General features: G+C 41.5%; 1 protein-coding gene across 14 annotated transcripts in view; it reads left to right on the top strand.

Annotated features, from left to right (window-relative positions):
• Positions 1-18,603, top strand: part of ABI1 (abl interactor 1) — an 82,256-nt gene that overhangs the window by 21,721 nt on the left and 41,932 nt on the right. For all 14 annotated transcript variants that reach the window (XM_086467465.1, XM_086467463.1, XM_086467464.1 and 11 more), the window contains exon 2: positions 1,951-2,118. In XM_086467465.1, the coding sequence (XP_086323591.1) occupies positions 1,951-2,118 (168 nt within the window). The remainder of the gene's footprint in view (positions 1-1,950; positions 2,119-18,603) is intronic.

The following is an 18,603-nucleotide window of genomic DNA, read 5'->3' as shown; positions in this document are numbered from 1 at the left end:
GTTTGAAGTTTAAAATGCTTCTTTGGGAAACTTGCTTGTTGAATCTTTAGTAGTTGTTTTACAGATCCTTCACCACTGAAGTTTGTTTTCTGAAAAAGCAGAATGACTCTTACTAATATTTTCTGCCAGCTAGAAATGTCGGTGTTCTTTTTAGGTGAAAGGTAGCTTTGTTTACATTCGGAGTTTTGCTTAATGTGGCCTTAGTACATGCAATAGCTGTTTTACATTTTGGCAACGGATTGTGTTAAACTGTTCTTGTTGCTTTACATTGTAGAAGGCATCTGTATGTGAATCCATTTGAAGGATGGCATTAACCAAGTGTTCTAATAAGTGTCGAAACACTGCTAGGAATGTTAATCATGAATATGAACAAATTTCCTGGATTGAGGGGGAATTCACCCTTGTTTAAAAAATCTTTAATTAAAAGGTAGCCTGGCATAGCTTGTGTTGCAGTATTTAAGTCATGCTGCGACTTTATAATGTTATATGAACAGCTTGCCTTCTGGTTTTCTCCTTAAAGCAAGAGAGACAAGGAGGATTCCTTATTAGCTGTTGCATCTTTTCATACTTAAACTCAGGGCAGGTTTAACACTTGTGGACATTAAACTAAAATATTGAGCTGAAAAAATAATAGTCAGGATTTAAGAATGAACGAGTGCATGGAAACTGGAAAACAGGGCTCAGTTAAATGCAAATGGAATTTCTTTGTTTCCTGACTGTGTGTGTAGTATTTTAACTATTGCATATGATATGTGTTGAGTGTTATTCTAAGAAATCAACGATAAAAATAGACAGAAGTCTACTTGGAAGGAACTATTAATATAAACCTTTCCTCTTGGTTGCTGAGATCAACTGACTATTCCACAGATAAATAAAATGAGGAAGAAACTATGCTAGCACTGAGTCGTCATGTACTGCAAACTGTTCCTTACGCAGCGCACCTTTCCTAAAAAGGGAAGAAAAGAGAATTCTGAATAGCTGCAGTTTGCAAGTTGGGTGACATGAAGTCCATGACCTCCACTGCCAGCTCCCAAGCTGTGATAGAGGGAGCACTTCAGAGTGGGTTGGGCGTGTGGAGGTTTTTTTTCCAGGTGGAGGTTGTGTTGGTACCCTCCCCCATCCTGCCAATGAGAAGGGACTTACTTGGGCTGTGCAATTCAAGTCATGTAAGCAGTTGCTGATCTTGAACAGTAACTAGGGAGCAATACCTCAGAACAAATTGAGGACTTTGCCTCAGCAAGGTGTGATTTTAGTGGGAAAGAGATCCTTTCCTTATATTTTTACCCTTCAGGGGGAAGCTGTGCTCCTTTCTGATACCTCAGAATGTGTGTGTCTTCTCAGTCAATGATGAACTTTCTCAGCTGTCAAGGAAAATTTATTAAGCTTTTGTGTGAGGAGGGATACTTTCACAAATACTCCTGCATGCAGGAGCCCACTCTGCATGCCATCTCGATGCTCTGCTCACCATTTTCCCGGTCTGTTGAAGTAGTAGCCAGCATAACTGGAAGGTTGGTTTTGTAGGTGGCATGTGCGATAGGGGACATGCAACTGCAGGGAAAATACTTCTCTGTCTTTAATTGGCCTGATTTGCGTGACCTCATAAGCAATGGTGAAAACTGCATTTCACTGTTCCTGGGGAATTGGAGGCTTTTGGGGATTGGACAGGCTTTAGAAACTCAACTTCAACAAATCACGATAGTGTTGGGTTTTTCTACTGAAGGAATTGTTTCTTGGCATGTAATTTTATTATGGTTAAATATTTTTCAAATTCTTATCTGCTCCTTATTATTGAGAATTTTTTTAAATATAGATGTAGATCAAGTACTTTGACTGCACAGTCAGAGCTTCTTGATTACAGATTCTTCTAAATATAGGTTGTATTTTTGTTCCTGTCCTTTTCCCCCACCCTTTTCCTGGTCTTAAGCAAATATACTTTCTTTTGCTTTACAGGCTCCAGATAAAAGGAAAGCATTAGAAGAGACCAAAGCCTACACAACTCAGTCTCTAGCCAGTGTTGCTTATCAGATCAATGCACTGGCCAACAATGTATTACAACTGCTGGACATCCAAGCATCCCAGCTACGGAGGATGGAGTCTTCCATCAACCATATCTCCCAGGTAATTTTTTTTTTTAACAGAGGATTGACAACGTTGGAGGAGGCATTATCTTGTCTCTTGTATTATTGAGCTGGATAGTTTATGTTGACTTCTTTGAATTTTCAAGTAACATGGTAGGAAATGGTAAGGCTTTTTTCTTTTAATATTTGTGAAAGCCACTTTGTGATGGAGGTCATAACTGAAATAAAACAATTGCTTTATCAAGAAGTGCTGAGATTGTATTTGGTTTAAAACAGGAGTTAATTATTCAGATTCCAAGATCTGAGGCTGCAGATGAAGGAGGGGTAGAGAGGATTCTGTTTCTGAAGGAAATCCAGTTAGAAGTACCATATGAGTAGTGATATTTTATTCCGTGTTGCCACATATGCAGTAATCTCATTTGTTTTCATACTCTCACAGGACATAATTTCATGAGCTGTGTGGAGAGGGAGAGGGGTTCATGTGCTGCCACTACCTGCTCAAGTCAGACTCTTTCCAAGCCCAAGGTGGTTGGATGAGAGCGCTGGACTAACTTGTACTGCGACTGCAGTATTGCTGGAGCTGATGCAGGGAGGACGTGGAAATAGATGATGGGAAAGAACAGGCTCATCCCTTTCGGTGGCAGCCTGTGTTCCCTTGACTGAGGTTTCATCCTAGCCGGCCACTGCTGAGTGGGGAGAGTTGCTGCTGCTACCTGCCTTGTACCTGATCTGGCACTGATCTGATTGCATCGTAATTTAAAAAGTACCTGTCACTGAAACAGGAAAGTAGGAGGAAGTAGAATTGCTGTAGATGGGTTTCTTGTTCTATCAAGGACTTAGAGAATTCTTGATGCTAGGGTTAAGACTACCTCTGAAGAAATGACTGGCTAAAGGACTGAACCTACAGGCTTTCCCAAACACTGGATTCCCATTTATACTGGTCACATCTTTTCTTTCGTGTTTCAGAGCTGCAGTGTGTGTGAAGTGATTATTGTTAAATTCTCATTGGCCCACTGCTATGACTAACCGTGGAAAAAGCCAAAACGTTTGATACTAGCACAAAAGGTGTTAACCCTCTGTACTGTTTGCTGCTTGAGTTGAAGGCACTATGCTAAAAGCTATTGAGTCACCTGATACATGAACTGTTTGCTAAAGACTGTGAACAATCAGTGCTTTGTAAAGCTTTTGAGGAGTGTTTAGCAAGGTCGCTTGCTTGTAGTTTCTGTCCTGGTTGGTCTTTCCTGAAACTAATCCTTTGTTATAAATGAACCTCTGCAGACTAATTTTGTAGAATTAAACTGGATACAGATAATGCACACATACCAGCTCAGCTATTTGCTTTGAAATGTTTCTGCTCAAATGCTTCAACTGCATATCTTAAATCTGCTGTGCAGATAGACTGTTTCTAAATCCTCTAAGGTCTCCAGAGTGTCTTTCCCCATGCTTGTATCAGTCGTGAATATTTTAACGTCATTAAAACATGCGGATGAACGTTTTCTCAAAATGGAATTTTTCTCCATGAAAGAAGTCTTGCCTAGAAACACAGATCTGATGGATTGCCAGTCAATTACTCAATTCTGGGTTTTGCAACGTAGAGCAGATATCAGATTGTACGTTATTTCACAGATAGTTTTCCTGGTTAAAATACCTTTCTTCTTTCCATGGAAGAAAATCCTGTGGCTCTTCTGACCTGCAGGCAGTTTCTGTTCCCCTGCTGTGTTTCAGTTATCTATGCATGTTTTCCAGAATGACTCTAGGCTAAATGGCTGGATAGCTAAGCTTGATTAGTAGCCACTCAATCTTTTTTCCTAGCTATTTAATTTCTTCACTGGAAAAAGCACTCATGAGAAGTTAGGTGATGGAGTGGTGTGTTCTTGTTACTGGGGCTTAATTTTACAGATGAAAAGTCTGCTTCCTTTTGTAGGAAAAAAATAATTCAACTTTGGTTTCTTGTTGAGAGTAAACAGAGAGGCTTCACATGAGTAATCATGCTGTGGGGAGGGAGTGCTGCTCTGAGTACATGGAGGCCATGAACAGTTCCAGGAATGGCTTTCACATAGCAGCCAGAGCAAAAGCCTGCCTACCTGCATCTGTATTTTTCTGTAGTCATAGTTGTCTTTCAGCTGTAATGTGTGGGTCTGGAGTGACCTGCTATGTAATTATTTGCCGCGCACAATACACAGAGCTGTGCATGTACAGCTCAGCTCTTTGGTTTAAACCCTTGGTACTGACTTTGAGCTTTGCCAAGCTGACTTGACCTTTCCAAGCTGTTCTGATATGGCAGAGCAGAGACTTGATCACTGTTCTGGAGAAGTTTGCAAACTTTTCTGGTGTAAGAGATCCTATTCCTCCTGTTAGGCAAGATTTGAGGGGAAAAAGAGGGCAAGTCTATACTTAGGGCCAACATGAGCATCAAGGCTTTGCTAAAGGCATTAAGGTTAGCAAATGTGATGCTTGTCTACAAGAAGGGCTGGAAGGAGGATCCAGGGAGCTATAGGTCTGTCAACCTGACTGTAGTGCCAGGGAAGGTTATGGAGCAGATCATATTGAGTGCCATTGCACAGCACTTACAGGACAACCAGGCAATTTGGCCTAGTCGGCATGGGTTTATAGAAGGCAGGTCCCGCTTGACTGACCTGATCTTCTTTATGATAAGGTGACCGACTTAGTGGATGAGGGAAAAGGCTGTGGATGTGTCTACGTAGGCTTTAGTAAAGCCTTTGACACCATTTTCTACAGCATTTTCCTGGAGAAACTGGCTGCTCATGGCTTGGACAGGTATACTCTTCATTATGTAAAAAACTCTCTGGATGGCCGAGCCCAAAGAGTGGTGGTGAGTGGAGTTAAATCCGGCTGGTGGCTGGTCAGAAGTGATGTTCCCCAGGGCTTGGTATTAGGTCCAGTTCTGTTCAGTATCTTTATCAACTGTCTGGACAAGGGGATCGAGTACACCCTCAGTAAGTTCGCAGATGACACCAAGTTGGTCAGGAATGTTGATCTGCTGGAGGGTAGGAAGGCTCTGCAGAGGGATTTGCACAGGCTGGATCAATGGTCCAAGGCCAAGGTATGAGTTTAACAAGGCCAAGTGCTGGGTCCTGCACTTGGGTCCCAACAACCCCATGAAGTGCTCTGTGCTTGGGGATGAGTGGCTGGAAAGCTGCCCAGCAGAAAAGGACCTGGGGGTGCTGGTCAACGGCCGGCTGAACATGAGCCAGCAGTGTGCCCAGGTGGCCAAGAAAGCTAACAACATCCTGGCCTGTATCAGCAATAGTGTGGCCAGCAGGAGCAGGGAGGTGATTGTGCCCCTGTAGTCGGCACTGGTGAGGGAGGCTGCACCTTGAGTACTGTGTGCAGTTTTGGGCCCCTCACTGCAAGAAAGACACTGAGGTGCTGGAGCGTGTCCAGAGAAGGGCAACAAAGCTGGTGAAGCGTCTGGATAACAGGTCTGATGAGGAGTGGCTGAGGGAACTGGGGTTGTTTAGTCTGGAGAAAAGGAGGCTGAGAGGACGCCTTATCGCTCTCTACAACTACCTGAGAGGAGGCTGTAGTGAGGTGGGTAATGTCTCTTCTCCTAAGTAACAAGTGATAGGACAAAATTGGACATTAGGAGAAATTTCTTCACCAAAAGGGTTGTCAAGCACTGAACAGGCTGCCCAGGGTAGTGGTGGAGTTACCATCCCTGGAGGTTTTAAAAGACGTGTAGATGTGGTGCTTAGGGACGTGGTTTAGTGGTGGACTTGGCAGTGCTGGGTTGATGGTTGGACTCAATGACCTTAAAGGTCTTTTCTGACCTAAATGATTCTATGATTCTATATATACCTCTAGACTCATTACTTCAAGTTTTCTGTTGCAGTCACAGTTACATTGCATATTTCTGTCAGTTCCTATTTGGTGCTTTAGTTTGTTTTTATTTGCCTTGCGAATGGCCATACTTAGAAGGGAAATTTCAGGTAGGAATTGAGCTAGTTTTGATCTGAGATGTGAAAGCAGAGCCAGCTCGAGTGCTGCACAGTTATGGCGTGCAACTTTCCCTATGGGACACTGGTATAAAAAGGCAATGGAGGAAGGACTTGATCCCCATGTAATCACTAGTGATCACTGCCAACTTGCTCATCCACAAATGCTAGATAGTAGCAGAGCAGCAGTTCTGCTGTGGTGTGGATTGCCTTCAGTTGTAGTGACCAAAAAGAATTTTTCTTTGAAGGAGACTGAACAGCAATAGCCAGTTGTTTTGGTTTCTTCCTAGTGTATGAAGTGTAAGGTGTCTGGAATAGGTAGTATTTTCCTCTGTAGCAATTTTAGCGAAGATGAGTGAATGCATGGACTGGGCAGGGAATGGGGAAAGGAAGAAGCTGAGGGTCAGCCTGCAGTGGGAGACACCAGAAGGACCTTGGACACTGAGGTGGGGAAGGAGTGAAGACCTTAACGTTCTTCAGCATATGATATTTCTTAAGGTGTGCTGCAACTAAAACTGAGGATTTTTTTAACGTACCCTGATGATGAATTAAGCAAGACACTTTGTATTTGTGCTCTGAATGCAGTTTATGCTTCATTATGTTTATTTCCTTTGTCTATTAAATGAAATTCTAGTTTGCTGTTTAAACTAATGTTGTTCATTTGTGCCATTCTTGCATGAGTCCCTGAGCCAATTAGTTAATTCTTTAAAAAATAAAATTAAAAAATCCTCTTGTACCTCTTTCTTCATTCTGAAAATCAGTGTATTCTAGTAGGAGTTAAAAATTCAGCTATTAGTAGTTTGAATAGTTGACAAAGGAAAACTGCTGCTCTAGAAATTTCGGCTGATGTTCTTTTGCTCTTTCAAAAGAGCTCTTTACTGTTTCTTGGTTGTTCTTCCCTCTTCCCATCCTTCTCTTGGAAACAAGAGCTGACTTAAACATTAAGGTAATTTTTTTTGCTACTTCAGTTCCACAACTTAAAATGAAGATGGGACAGCCAGATTTGTCAGCAGGGAGAGAGATTGACAGGGACATCCTTGTTTACTGTGTCAAAACTGGAAAATGTAACAGATCAGCGCTCACGTTTATGTCAGAGCAGCTGCAGTACTGGGTGTAGCAACTATCCCTTTTTTTTTCCTGAGCATAAACAGTTTCTAAGTAGCTCAGTATTTAAATACATGCTGCTCAAAGCTTAAAGCAGGCAATAGACTGCTTTTTAAGAAATTATGATTGCACCAGGAAACAGTGCACACCTTAAACATTCAATGTTAAGATTTTCTTCGGCATCTGAATCTTGCCTGTCACCATCCATGTCTAATTCATTGCATGTGTAATTCAAATACTGCATGTAATCAGAAAGCCAAATGCCTTCTGTTCCTGTGGTTTGGTTGTCTAGCTAAAGGCGGGGGAAGTAAGGAACTACACAAATGTGGGGTGTGTTTTTTTCTTTTTTTTTTTTCTGTAGGACTTCTGAAACTTACAGCTGTAGCCTGTGTTGAATCACACACACACAAACACCACCCCCATCCCCAAGTACTAAGGCCTTTTCCGTTGGGTGAGCAACCAGTCAGAACTGATGTGGATTAGGTTTCAGAGAAGCTCTGCTGAAGATGTTCTGGGGCTTGAAGAGGTGAGCTCTGAAGTAGTAGCAAGTTGAGAACAGTAACTGGTGTTGGATGCCGGGGAAGAATAGCACAAGAGCTGTTAGGTGCTCAGCAGGGCTCTGGTGTTTGAAGAGGCATAAGGCGGTGCACATACGGTGGGGATTCTTTATGGTTGAGTCTGTGGGAAGGAGCTTTCTCTCAGAGTGTGTGTGTCTGTCATAGGATCATAGAATGGTTTGGGTTGGAAGGGACCTTAAAGATCATCTAGTTCCAGCCCCCCTGCCGCGGAAAGGGACACCTCCCACTCAACCATGTTGCTCAAAACCCCACCCAACCTGGCCTTGAACACTGCCAGGGATGGGACATCCACAGCTTCTCTGGGCAACTTGTTCCGGTGTCTCACTACCCTCACAGTAAAGAATTTCTTCCCAATATCTAATCTAAATCTGTCCTTTTTCTGTTTCAAAACAATTACCCCTCATCCTGTCACTATCCTCCATGATAGAGTCCTTGCCCACCTTTCCTGTAGGCCCCTTTAAGTACTGCAAGGCCTCTCTAAGGTCTCCTCAGAGCCTTTTCTTCTCTGGGCTGAAAAACCCCAGCTCTCTCAGCCTGTCCTCACAGGGGAGGTGCTCCAGCCCCAATCATCTTTGTCCTTTGGACTGATGTGATACTGCATTCATGGATTGTGATATAAGTTCAAATTCATGCTTGAAAGCCAAGAAGTAGAAAGAGGGAAGAAAATGTGACAGATCATCTGCTGATGAACGTGGGTGGTCATGCCTAGAAACAAGCAATTACGTGAAGTACTTTAGTACACTTATGGATGCGAACAAAAGACCTCTCCAGGTCCTTTTAGTGGTAACTGTGCTTCCAAAGGACAGCTGTCCAAGTAGTTTTATCCTGAAGTTGCCTCTTCTAAAAAGAAGAGGATGCTTAAAACTCTGATCTTGCTCTCTGACACTAAGAACATATGGACTGGACAAAAGGACTGCTTAACTGGAAAGAAAATTAGCCAGAACTAGCAAATAGTTGATGGCTGCTAACAAGCAGGGTCGATACTGGACCCTGCGCTGTTCAGAATATTTTTTGGAGGCCATTCAGGACATAAATCATGTCCTCAGCAAATCTGGGGATAATTCTAAATTAGGAAAGGTGATTCATATGCTGAATGGCAGAGCTTCAGTGCAGAGGAACCTGGAGAAACTTGAGGATTGAGCCAGCAAAAACCTTGGGACGCTGGGCAAGGTGCAAGGCCCTACACCTGAGGTGGAATAACCCCATGCATTTGTATGTGCTGGGAGTTGACTGTGTGGGTAGCTATCCTGCTGAAAAGGTGCTGGTGTGCTGGTAGATGCTATGCTGAGCCCACAATACAAGACCATCTGCGTAAGTGAAACAGCGTGGCAGGGCTGCGTTGGGAAGAGCGTGGCTGGCAGATGAAGGGCAGTGATTATCATCTGCTCTGCAGTGATGAAGCTTCACCTGGAGTGCTGTGTCCGTTTTTTCCGTGTCACCCCTGTCTTGTTCAAGAGTGATTTAGGGAAACTGGAGATAGTCAGGGATGTGGAGTATGCAGCCTGCAAGGAGAGGCTGAAGGAGTTGTGCTTGTTTAGTCCGACAAAAAGGAAGCAAAGCAGTAATGTAATGGTAGCCTACCAATACTGAAGTCTGGCTCTGTCATCTTCATAGTCTTTTTCTTGGTCCTGACAGTGTAATGTTGAACAGTTAGCCACAAGTTGAAGCTTAGCAGGTTAGTACATCAAATTTGGAAAATCCTTCTTATTTTGGTGTGTCATGCAGCACTGGTACAGGTTACCCTCTGGCGTGACTCTTCTCAGTATTACACTGCTGTAGCTGGATGTATCCTCAAAGCTGACTTTGTATCCTTGCAAGGTACATGATAAGCTGTAGGAACTAAGTGGTGAGGGGGGAGACAAAGTCAGGGAAGAAACTGCCACTCCGTGTCTACAAATGCTTGTAAACTCCACTTCCATACAAACTTTCCTTTCCGCATGTCCAAAACTGTGTGAAGAGACCAAGTGATTCTGCAGAACCTAGAGCGTCATCTGATGTTGAATATGTTGGAAAGAGAATGTGTTCTCTCTGGTTGTCTTGGACTGCCCTTGCTTGTCAGCAGACACAAATATGCTAAATATGGTGAAGAAACTTGCATCTTTTATTTAGATTAACCTTGCCTTTAGTGACATTCCCTCTCCAAATAAAGTGCTGGCAGTTATCTCTGTGGCCTTTGCTTCACATCCTGTTCTTCCTGTATTCTCTGTGAGAGAGGCCAAGGCTCCAAGAAGTTGTTCTGTGCTTACTCTGATTATCTGTCTGCTTATGAAAATTGTTAACTTTGTGCATATCAGCTTCTACATGACATGTATAAATTGCTCAGAATGTAGTGTAATGTGTAAGGGTTGCCTTGTCAGCTCTTCTGTTGAGAAATTCCCTTCATGACCACAAATACTCATAGGATCTGTCTGTAATTCCTGTACAGTTCAGCTGATGCAGTCAAAAAAAACCCAACACGTGACTAACAAAAAAATCAAAACAAACAAAAAACCCCGATGATACTTGTATACACCTATGAGCAAGAACCACAACTGTCAGCCTTTCTGTGATAGGGAAAGGCAGTTGCTTTGATGGAGAAGAAGAAACTGAGCCAGAAACTTTTGTTTCCTGTTGTTCTTTATTACCACTTTTTTGGTGAATGCAGGGTTTGAACATGTTTTTTGGGGCATGGGGGAAGTTGCTAACTTTAATAGCTGTTGACTGTAATGAGTTCCTTCATATGCTGATTCCCATTCTGCAGTCTGGTAGAAGGGCAGTCTGAATGCAGAGTTTTCAATGTGTTTTAGACTATTAAAACTTCCTTTCTGCTGAATGGGTATTTGGCTGTAAGCTCTAGATACCTCATTAAATACGAAATTAAGAGGCCTGATGCAGCCTCTTGTTTTCTGAAATCAAAGCAAAAAAATCCCAGGACTGTGAGTGTTACTCTGAAAGGCCTTTTTGACGATTTTGTGCAACAAAGGAACAAAGGAGTCAAGGGTGTTTGTGCAATCTTTCTTTTTTAATGAAAACCTCTCCTATCTGGAAGATATACCAGCTAAATGAAATGTATCACTAGCCTGCTGTAAAGTCACATTTTGGTCTTTTCAATGAATCTTTTTTTTTTTTTAATTCAGATGCATCTGATGAGATTGTTGCCTGAAATTAATTTTCCTTCTATTTCAATTATCAGTAAACCAGCAGTTTTCACATGTGAATGGCTTATGTTTTACACTGAATTAGAGTTTTCTTATCACTGGCAATGTTTTGGTGGCATAAAGGCAAAGCAAAAAGGAAATGCAATGTGTGAGGTGATGGTATAAGAACACAGTGTCTAATACAGCAGCAGGTAACCAGCTACCAAAGCATTATGTCGCTCGCTGTATCTGTGCCATCCAGTGCAGCTATTTGGGATGTTGGTTTTCGTGGTAGCTGGGTAGTATTATGCTTGAGGGGCTGTATTTGGGTAAGAGGAGAGGAAGAGCAAGTACAAGAAGCTCATTGTGGAGCAGATGTGTCTACGTGGTTGTACTGAAGCTACCCCTCTTCATAATCTGCCGCTCAAGCACATGAATGCATGCTGCTGGGTGCTTGTGGCTGGACTTCTTGTGCCGTTCAGGAGGGAATTGCTTAGTGCTTTCTGCTGGCTGGTTTTACTGAGGGGCACATAAGTGCTTAGTTAATGTTGATCTGCAGATGGAAAACTGTGTAATGATTCATGAGTGAATCCAGCAGTAACTTTCTGCCACTCTTTATATACTGCTGCTGGTTTGATGTTTATTCTCTTTACTACCAGCCTTATGGGACCCATTGCTATCTGTTATGCATGTCCTGTAAAAGTCCCCTTACAGGTTATATATGTGCAGTGAACCAACTCTTATATTAGTTCCTGGGAAGTATATGAATGATGACTTAGTTGCTCTTCTAAAGCTGGGACAACTTCTGTTGTTTTATTGTAACTTTGAAAAAGTGTGTATGAAGTGTGGAAATCCGTCCAGCAGTGCTAATCTTACTGAACATGTCACGTGTCTGCTGTGCCCCAGTGTGTATCCCTTTCCCAACATCTGGGGCAGTATGACCTCTGCATCACTGGAGCAGTCACAGAGCAGAAAGTGAAAAGTTTCCCTTTACTGTAATGGGAAAAACTGTATTAATTGACATAATTTATGGGTAAACACCAAAATATAAATAGGTTACCATGAATGTTATTTTTTCAGAACTACTTATTCCACTGGAGAACATTGTTGATTCTTAACTGACCTTGCTGCTAGTGCCGTCACAGAAGAGGCATTATGGTGGCAGTGGAAATAACCCTGTAGATTTGTTTGGTTAAAAGCTGTACTGTATGTAGGGTTTTTCTTTTTTTGAAAAAAATCAGACTATGTTTTGGACTAGCAGTTTCAGTGACAATTAGTGGGAGGCCATGAATCCCTCTTTCAGTCATTCTCGTTTGGAACGCAGGCTGCGCATGTAGAAGAAACCACCATAAAAGTACGTCTGCCTCTTCCTTAATTTCAAAAAATAAATTACTAAAGCTGTCATTTTCCTTTCTAATGTTCATTCCTGGTTCCAGCAAATAGTTATATTAATTAATAATTTTGCCTAATATTGTGCCTAATTATATCTTATGGGCATGAAAATGTAAGTAGTATATGACCATAGAATCATAGATCTTATGTTGTTTGCTGCTTCTATGAGAATCTGCTAAATAGCCATGACTTTTTGCTGAGTGTACCCTTGTATGAATGCTAATGTGCAGTGGTTTCGTAGCTTCACCTGTTCATGCCAAAAAGCACATGCTTTTTCCCCTCACATGTCCTGGGATGGTTATTTACAATGGATCTGTCAGTACAGTTCGGTATGGTGTCACATGGGGATTGAAGCATAACTTGTTCTTTCTCTAACTAGCTTCTCTGTTCCTTGCTTGCAAGAGAAAAATGATGTATTCTCAACCTGATCTTGTCATGTTATCTCAAATTCCTGTATGTGGCAGGAGCAACAACGGTGTGATTAAAAGCCATCAGGCTTCTATACAAATTGAGAACAGATGGGGTGGGCACCTTGGAGTTAAGAGGGGTCATGGTGGAAATAGTAAAACGTATCATTGCTTCAGGAAAGATCAGTTGGGCCACCTTCTGAAAATACAAGAACAAGGAAATACTGAATAATGACTGAAAGACTTGATTTGATTGTAGGAAATTCTGCTTTCTTATCGAACTCTGTATTATGGGATTGTTTTTTCTTCTTAAGTTATATTTTTGAGCTGTGTTCAAAACTAGGCTGTATAAGGTTGTAGGGATAAGCCTTCAAACCACAAATCAACCTTTATCTGACTGGAAAGGGGATAAACGTCATCTTTGGGAAGCTGATCCTTCTTTGTCCATTTATAGGATTTCCTTATGTGTGTTGTTAAGTCAAGTATTGGTCAGGATGTAGTAATGGCCAGATGTAGTACAGGACTAAGAGAGATGAGTTGTAGTGTGGAAAAGGCTTGTCTCCTAAACTAGGCTGGAAAAGGTGTTGCTTGAAGTTTTTGAACGGTGCACATATTTTTGCTCTCTAATAGCTGATAGGTAGTGTATGGTAAGCTAATGACATGCCAGCTCATGTGGACTAGCAAATTGTTTATTCTTCTTAATTAGAAGAAATTCAAGTACTATTTAAATCTGGATGTTTTTTTAAAAATAAACTTAGCTTAAAATTATGCAGTTGAATCTGTATAGGTGTCTTGGCAGATGAAACATGTCACTTTGGAGTGGATGAACAGTAGAAATATTATGTTATCCCAGTGCTCCAACTCGGGTTACTTTTTGCCTCATGTGGTGATGAGCGAGATGAAGTAACTGAGGACAATCTCCATTTGGGAGGTGAAACCTGTAAGTCATACCAGAAATGTGCTATCTTCATCTAAATATGGGTCATTAAGGTAGAGAGAGAAGTCCAGTCAAACAGCCTGAAACAAATTAGACTTTCTCAACTATCTAATCTTACGTGTGCCACTGTTTGGATTTAGTTTCCTCATACACCCTAAATCTCGTGTTGAGACAGCACTGACAGGGTTATAAGCCTGTAAGCTGATAGGAGCTAGACAATCCTTTATTTTATTTGTTTCTCTCAGCACACTGAGGATGGTCTGCTAACCTCTTGTGTATTCACTGTTTTAGTCTCTTCCTGAATTGATGTATAATTAAGCATGTCTGTTTCTGTGCTGCATGAATGGTGTTCATCCGTGTGATCTATAGACATGTCTGGTAGTGCCTTATTTTGACAGTAGCATGACAGCTGTGACCACAGAAGTGCTTGTCCTTTATAATTACATTTTTGAAGCATCCTTGATGTAGTGGTGGCATTTGGTGCTACTCCAGTATCTGGATGCTAAAACAGGAGGAGAGAACTTCCGGGATGTTCATGGTGTTTTGGTTAATGTGGTTTTCCTTTTTCTTAGTACAGGCTGTGGCACATTAACAAATAATGAAACTTCAGGAATTGGGGGATGGTTTCCATAAGCTCTCACTGAGAGAAATTCAAGTTCAGTCACTTGGGATTTTGCTGCTTTAAGCATTCCTCATGCAGTGCAGAGTGCCTCTGGGCTGACAGAGAGAATATCAGGCTTCAGTCCCAGTTAGCTTGCTGCTTCTAGATCTCCAGGCCTGGGAGCAAAAGGAGCTTGATAGGACCACGACTCCAGGTTACTTGCATCTTACTTTTAACTCAATATATTTATGAAACTGTATTTCTCTGGGCTGCATTGAATGTGTAGTCCTCCAGTCAACACAGAAACTCTTCAGAGAAGCTTTCTACTAGAGCTGGCAGAATTACTTGGAATAAATGTATCAAATACATTTATTCTTTTGGAGATTATTTGACAAACTTTTTAAAGACTGTTGATGGTGTGAAGTGTTTGCCAGAAATAAGATTGGGAGAATGATGCTGACTGGTCATTATTGGATAAATACAGGTCACCTGGTTTGGTAATGTTTAAAAGCATCATCTAATCAGTAGAAACAGATTAAATAAAATGTGGTGTGAATTTTTCCAAATACATTTTTAGGAAAGCAAAGGTTCTGCAAACAATTATGTGACTTAAGCAAACATACTGGAAAAACAGATTGTGAGTAGATCTTACTCGAATAGAGATACTTTTTCTGTGTACTCTTCCCCTCCTGCCCATTTGCCTAGGTTTCATCGTGGCAGTTCTTAAAGGCATGGTTGTTGTTTACATTAACTATATACTTCTGGGAGTAAACACTGTCTATATTGCTGGATGGATCTACACAATTTAAATCTAAAAAGTACATTGACTTCACTTAGGAAAACTGGGCTTAACCAAAGTAGTGGGGAGGAGGCAGGCCACAGAAGTTTGTACATTTGTCTTTTTGTAGGCCATTAAATTGTGTCCTGACATACACCTTTATCTCTCAGGGAATTACTTTACTCCTCACCAGCACCCCCCTCTCCGATTAAGGTAACTGTTGCAGTATTTTGAGCCCAGCCACCCTCCTGTGCGGTTAGGTTTCTTGCAGAAGTTCGACATGTGTTTAGCTGTCCAGTTTTGCACAGGTCAGTGGCCAGTTGTGTATGAGTCTGCGGTGGTTGTTATTGTGGAGCTGTAAGGCCTTCCCTTGAAATGCTGTGCTGCAGTTCAGAGGCTTGTAACCCACCGTGGTGTTTGGAGGACCTTTACCAGGGCTCTAGTGTACCTTCCTCAGTTAGCTTTAAGCACTTCATTGGTCAGTATATATAGTGTATGTCTAACTTTTGCCTAAAGTGACTAAGAGATGGCCAGTCTCTCTTTTTTCCTGCCATTCTCGTGTCAGACAGTGTTTTGTTCTGTGCCCTACCCCACCCCTCCAAATCGTGGATTCAATTACCCTGGAGACAAGATCTTGAAAACTACAGACTTCTGCTTCTTTCTGTGTGTCATCCCCAATGGCTGACGCTCCTCTTCTCCCCAAGTGTTTGCAATCAAGTTTAATCATTATGCTAATAACTGCACAGTGGAAATGCCTAATTTCTGAATGCATGATCAATCTGACTAATGAATTTACTGTAACGGTAGTGGGGTAATGCATTCAGCAGCAGGGTCATTGCAATGTCCTCCTCTCTGTACCTATGCATAAGACTTCTCTTCAGGACTCTTCCTGCCTTTCAGCCTGCCATCCGGCTGCAGCGTTTGTGTTGAGGTGCACTTGCACAGGATGGAGCCAAGAACTTGCTGCTGGGTACATGCATGTACAAGTCTGAGATCTGGTCCTGGAGGAGGGATTGACTGCTGGCATAGTTTCTTCTTGGGCCAGGGTCCTCTGCCAGAGTGCCCCAGCCGTGGTCTGGGAAATTTTGGCTGGGGAAGGTTGTGGCTCGGTACGGAGTAAGTGCTGCTGGGACTGCTGAGGCCATGTGAATGTTCCCAGCAGACATAATTGCAGTATTTCATATCAGTTGTGGACAAGAGTAGGAGGCTAAGGGAGATACATTTACAGGAACAATGTGCAACTTCCTGTTGTAGTCGTGTGTAGAAATTAAAATGGCAATGGAGAAGTAGAGCAGCCTTAGCAATTCCATCTCTGCCTTGTCCCTTCCTCCCCACCTTGTTAAACTGGTAGACGTCATACATGCTTGTGACTTGGTTGTCTGTCTTCTGCTTTTACTTAATATATCCCAAATTACAAGAAGTCTCTATGACTCAATCTAAAATAGTAATGCAGTCTTAGGAAACACCTGAGGGAATTTTTAACTCTCCTTTTTGCTAGCATATCTTAATAGGCTTCCGTGCACAATTCTGTGGAAACTGAGATTTCAGAAGTTTGAACTGAGTGAAGCTCATGATACTTCTAAGCTTGTCCTGTGTTGATGTCCCTTTAGAAGGGATACCTGGTTACTGAAGCGGGTTTGAGAAAGGGGAAACTGGGTCAAGAGTTGAACTGTCTTGTTCTGTATTTGTCTTTGAAGTGAGGAGCTTGTCAGATCCTAGTTGTTTTGATATGAAAGTGACATGGAAAAGCTCTTTGCAGTAGTGTGCTGGAGGTGATAGTATGGGTAGTAAATTAACTGCAGAGAGGAATAAGTATACTCAAAACTTCTAGGTGGGATCTATAGTGGCTAAGGGCTGTTCTTCCCATCTTATTTTACCGATAAGACTCATTGACAATGGGGACAAGAGGAAAAAAATGGCCATTGCTGGTTGTCCTCCCATTGGTGTAGCATTTTGTAGTGTTGCAACGCAGTTGTTTGCCATAAAGACTTGCTTGTTTTGTACAAAATCTTGAAAAAAAAATCCAGAGCTGTAATAGTTCTTTTCTGGACAAAATGCAGTCTTCAACCTTTGAACATTTAGGCAGCAAAAGAAGAGAAAAAGAAATTTCCATGTGTGGTAAGCTGTGTTTGTGGCACTGAGCCAAGAAGGTTTGTGGAGTAGATAATATGGCCTTTAGCTGTCTGGCTGTTTTAATTAATACTTACGAGTCACTGTTGGTGCAGTGCTGACCCAAGTGAAAACCAGCAGATTTCCCACTAGCTTACATCACTGCCATCAAATGAGATATGATCAAAGAGGTATAGAAACAACATTGTGCCTTGGATGACTTGTAGTCAAAACTATGTTGGCAGGTGGCTAAAGGATACTCAGCGTCACTTCCACACATATTCTCCCTGGTTTATGTCTTAGGGAAACAATCTGTCCCAGGACTGTCAATCTTAGACGCCCCATAGGCCCTGAATTCATGTGGAGAAGGGTGGTGCTTGGGAGAGGCATTTTTCTGTGCCTTTTGCTTGGGTTTTTTCTTGTTTTGGGGTTGCTTGCTTGTTTGGGTTTTTTTGTTGTTTTAAGAAATGTATGTGCCTGAAAACTAATTCAGAAAATTTTCGAGTAAGTACGTGTGACAAATCAGAATAGGTTTTATGTGGGAGTTTTGTTGTTCTTTGGCATAATAATGATTTTGAGATATACGATAAATCCACTATCCCAACCATGTAATGTAACCTTTATTGTTGGAAAGTATTGTATTTTTGCTGTTAGAGGTGATAAAGTAAAGCACTAGAGAAGTGATGAAGTAAAGCTAATGCTATGTTACCTTGCTTCTTTTGATGTGTCGTGTTGTGTGTCATTTATAACCCCACTGCCCCAATTTGAAATTCCAAGTTACAACTAAATGTGAGGGATTTGGGTTTTTTTGTTCAGGCATTAGCATTCTGGCTTGTCATTATTCCAGCTTTATCAGTTCCTTACCTCAGACAAACTTTCAGAAAGTTCAAACTTGTTCTGTTGAGTTTATTTTTTATAGGCTTTTTTTAGATGATTTCCTCTTCAGCCACCTGCAGTGCTCTTTGCAATTGCACATGTTCATCTCCTATGAAGTTGCTTTTTTTGGCACATAAAATGCTTTTCATTCGACATACTACTTTGTTCTACTCCCATGGTGGTTCTTTAGTGAGTCCAAACTACTGAAGAAGCCGTTTTAATTTTTCTTTTCTGTCCTTGTGCTTTCCCTCAGTCAAGAATATATTTAGATTTGTACGTTTTGTTTAATTCTGGACAAGTGCATTGCTTCCAGTAAGGAAAAGAGGGACTCATTCAACCACTTCAAAATGCTGAAACTCTCATGTGGGAGCTTGCATAAGCATATTTTTTTTATTCAAGTTTTTTTAAAAATGAGCCTACTCATTCATGTGTATCTTGAGGAATACCCAGCAAAAAAAGAAATTTGAAATTACTAAAATCTAATTTCAGGTATTGAAATATGCTCACACATACAGTAGGGATTTTGACTTTGCATAATAAAAAACATTTATCTGCTTTTTGTGCTTTTTAAGACTGCGTACAAGTGTAACACGTTATGACTGCACATCCTAAATGTTGTTCTGTCAAAATCAATCAGTAGGATTGTACACTTGAAACACTTCTCTTTTGAA

The sequence above is a fragment of the Leptosomus discolor genome, chromosome 6 (genome assembly GCF_034619465.1).
Source record: "Leptosomus discolor isolate bLepDis1 chromosome 6, bLepDis1.hap2, whole genome shotgun sequence".
Lineage (NCBI taxonomy): Eukaryota > Metazoa > Chordata > Aves > Leptosomiformes > Leptosomidae > Leptosomus > Leptosomus discolor.
This window is presented reverse-complemented; position numbering and strand designations above follow the sequence as displayed.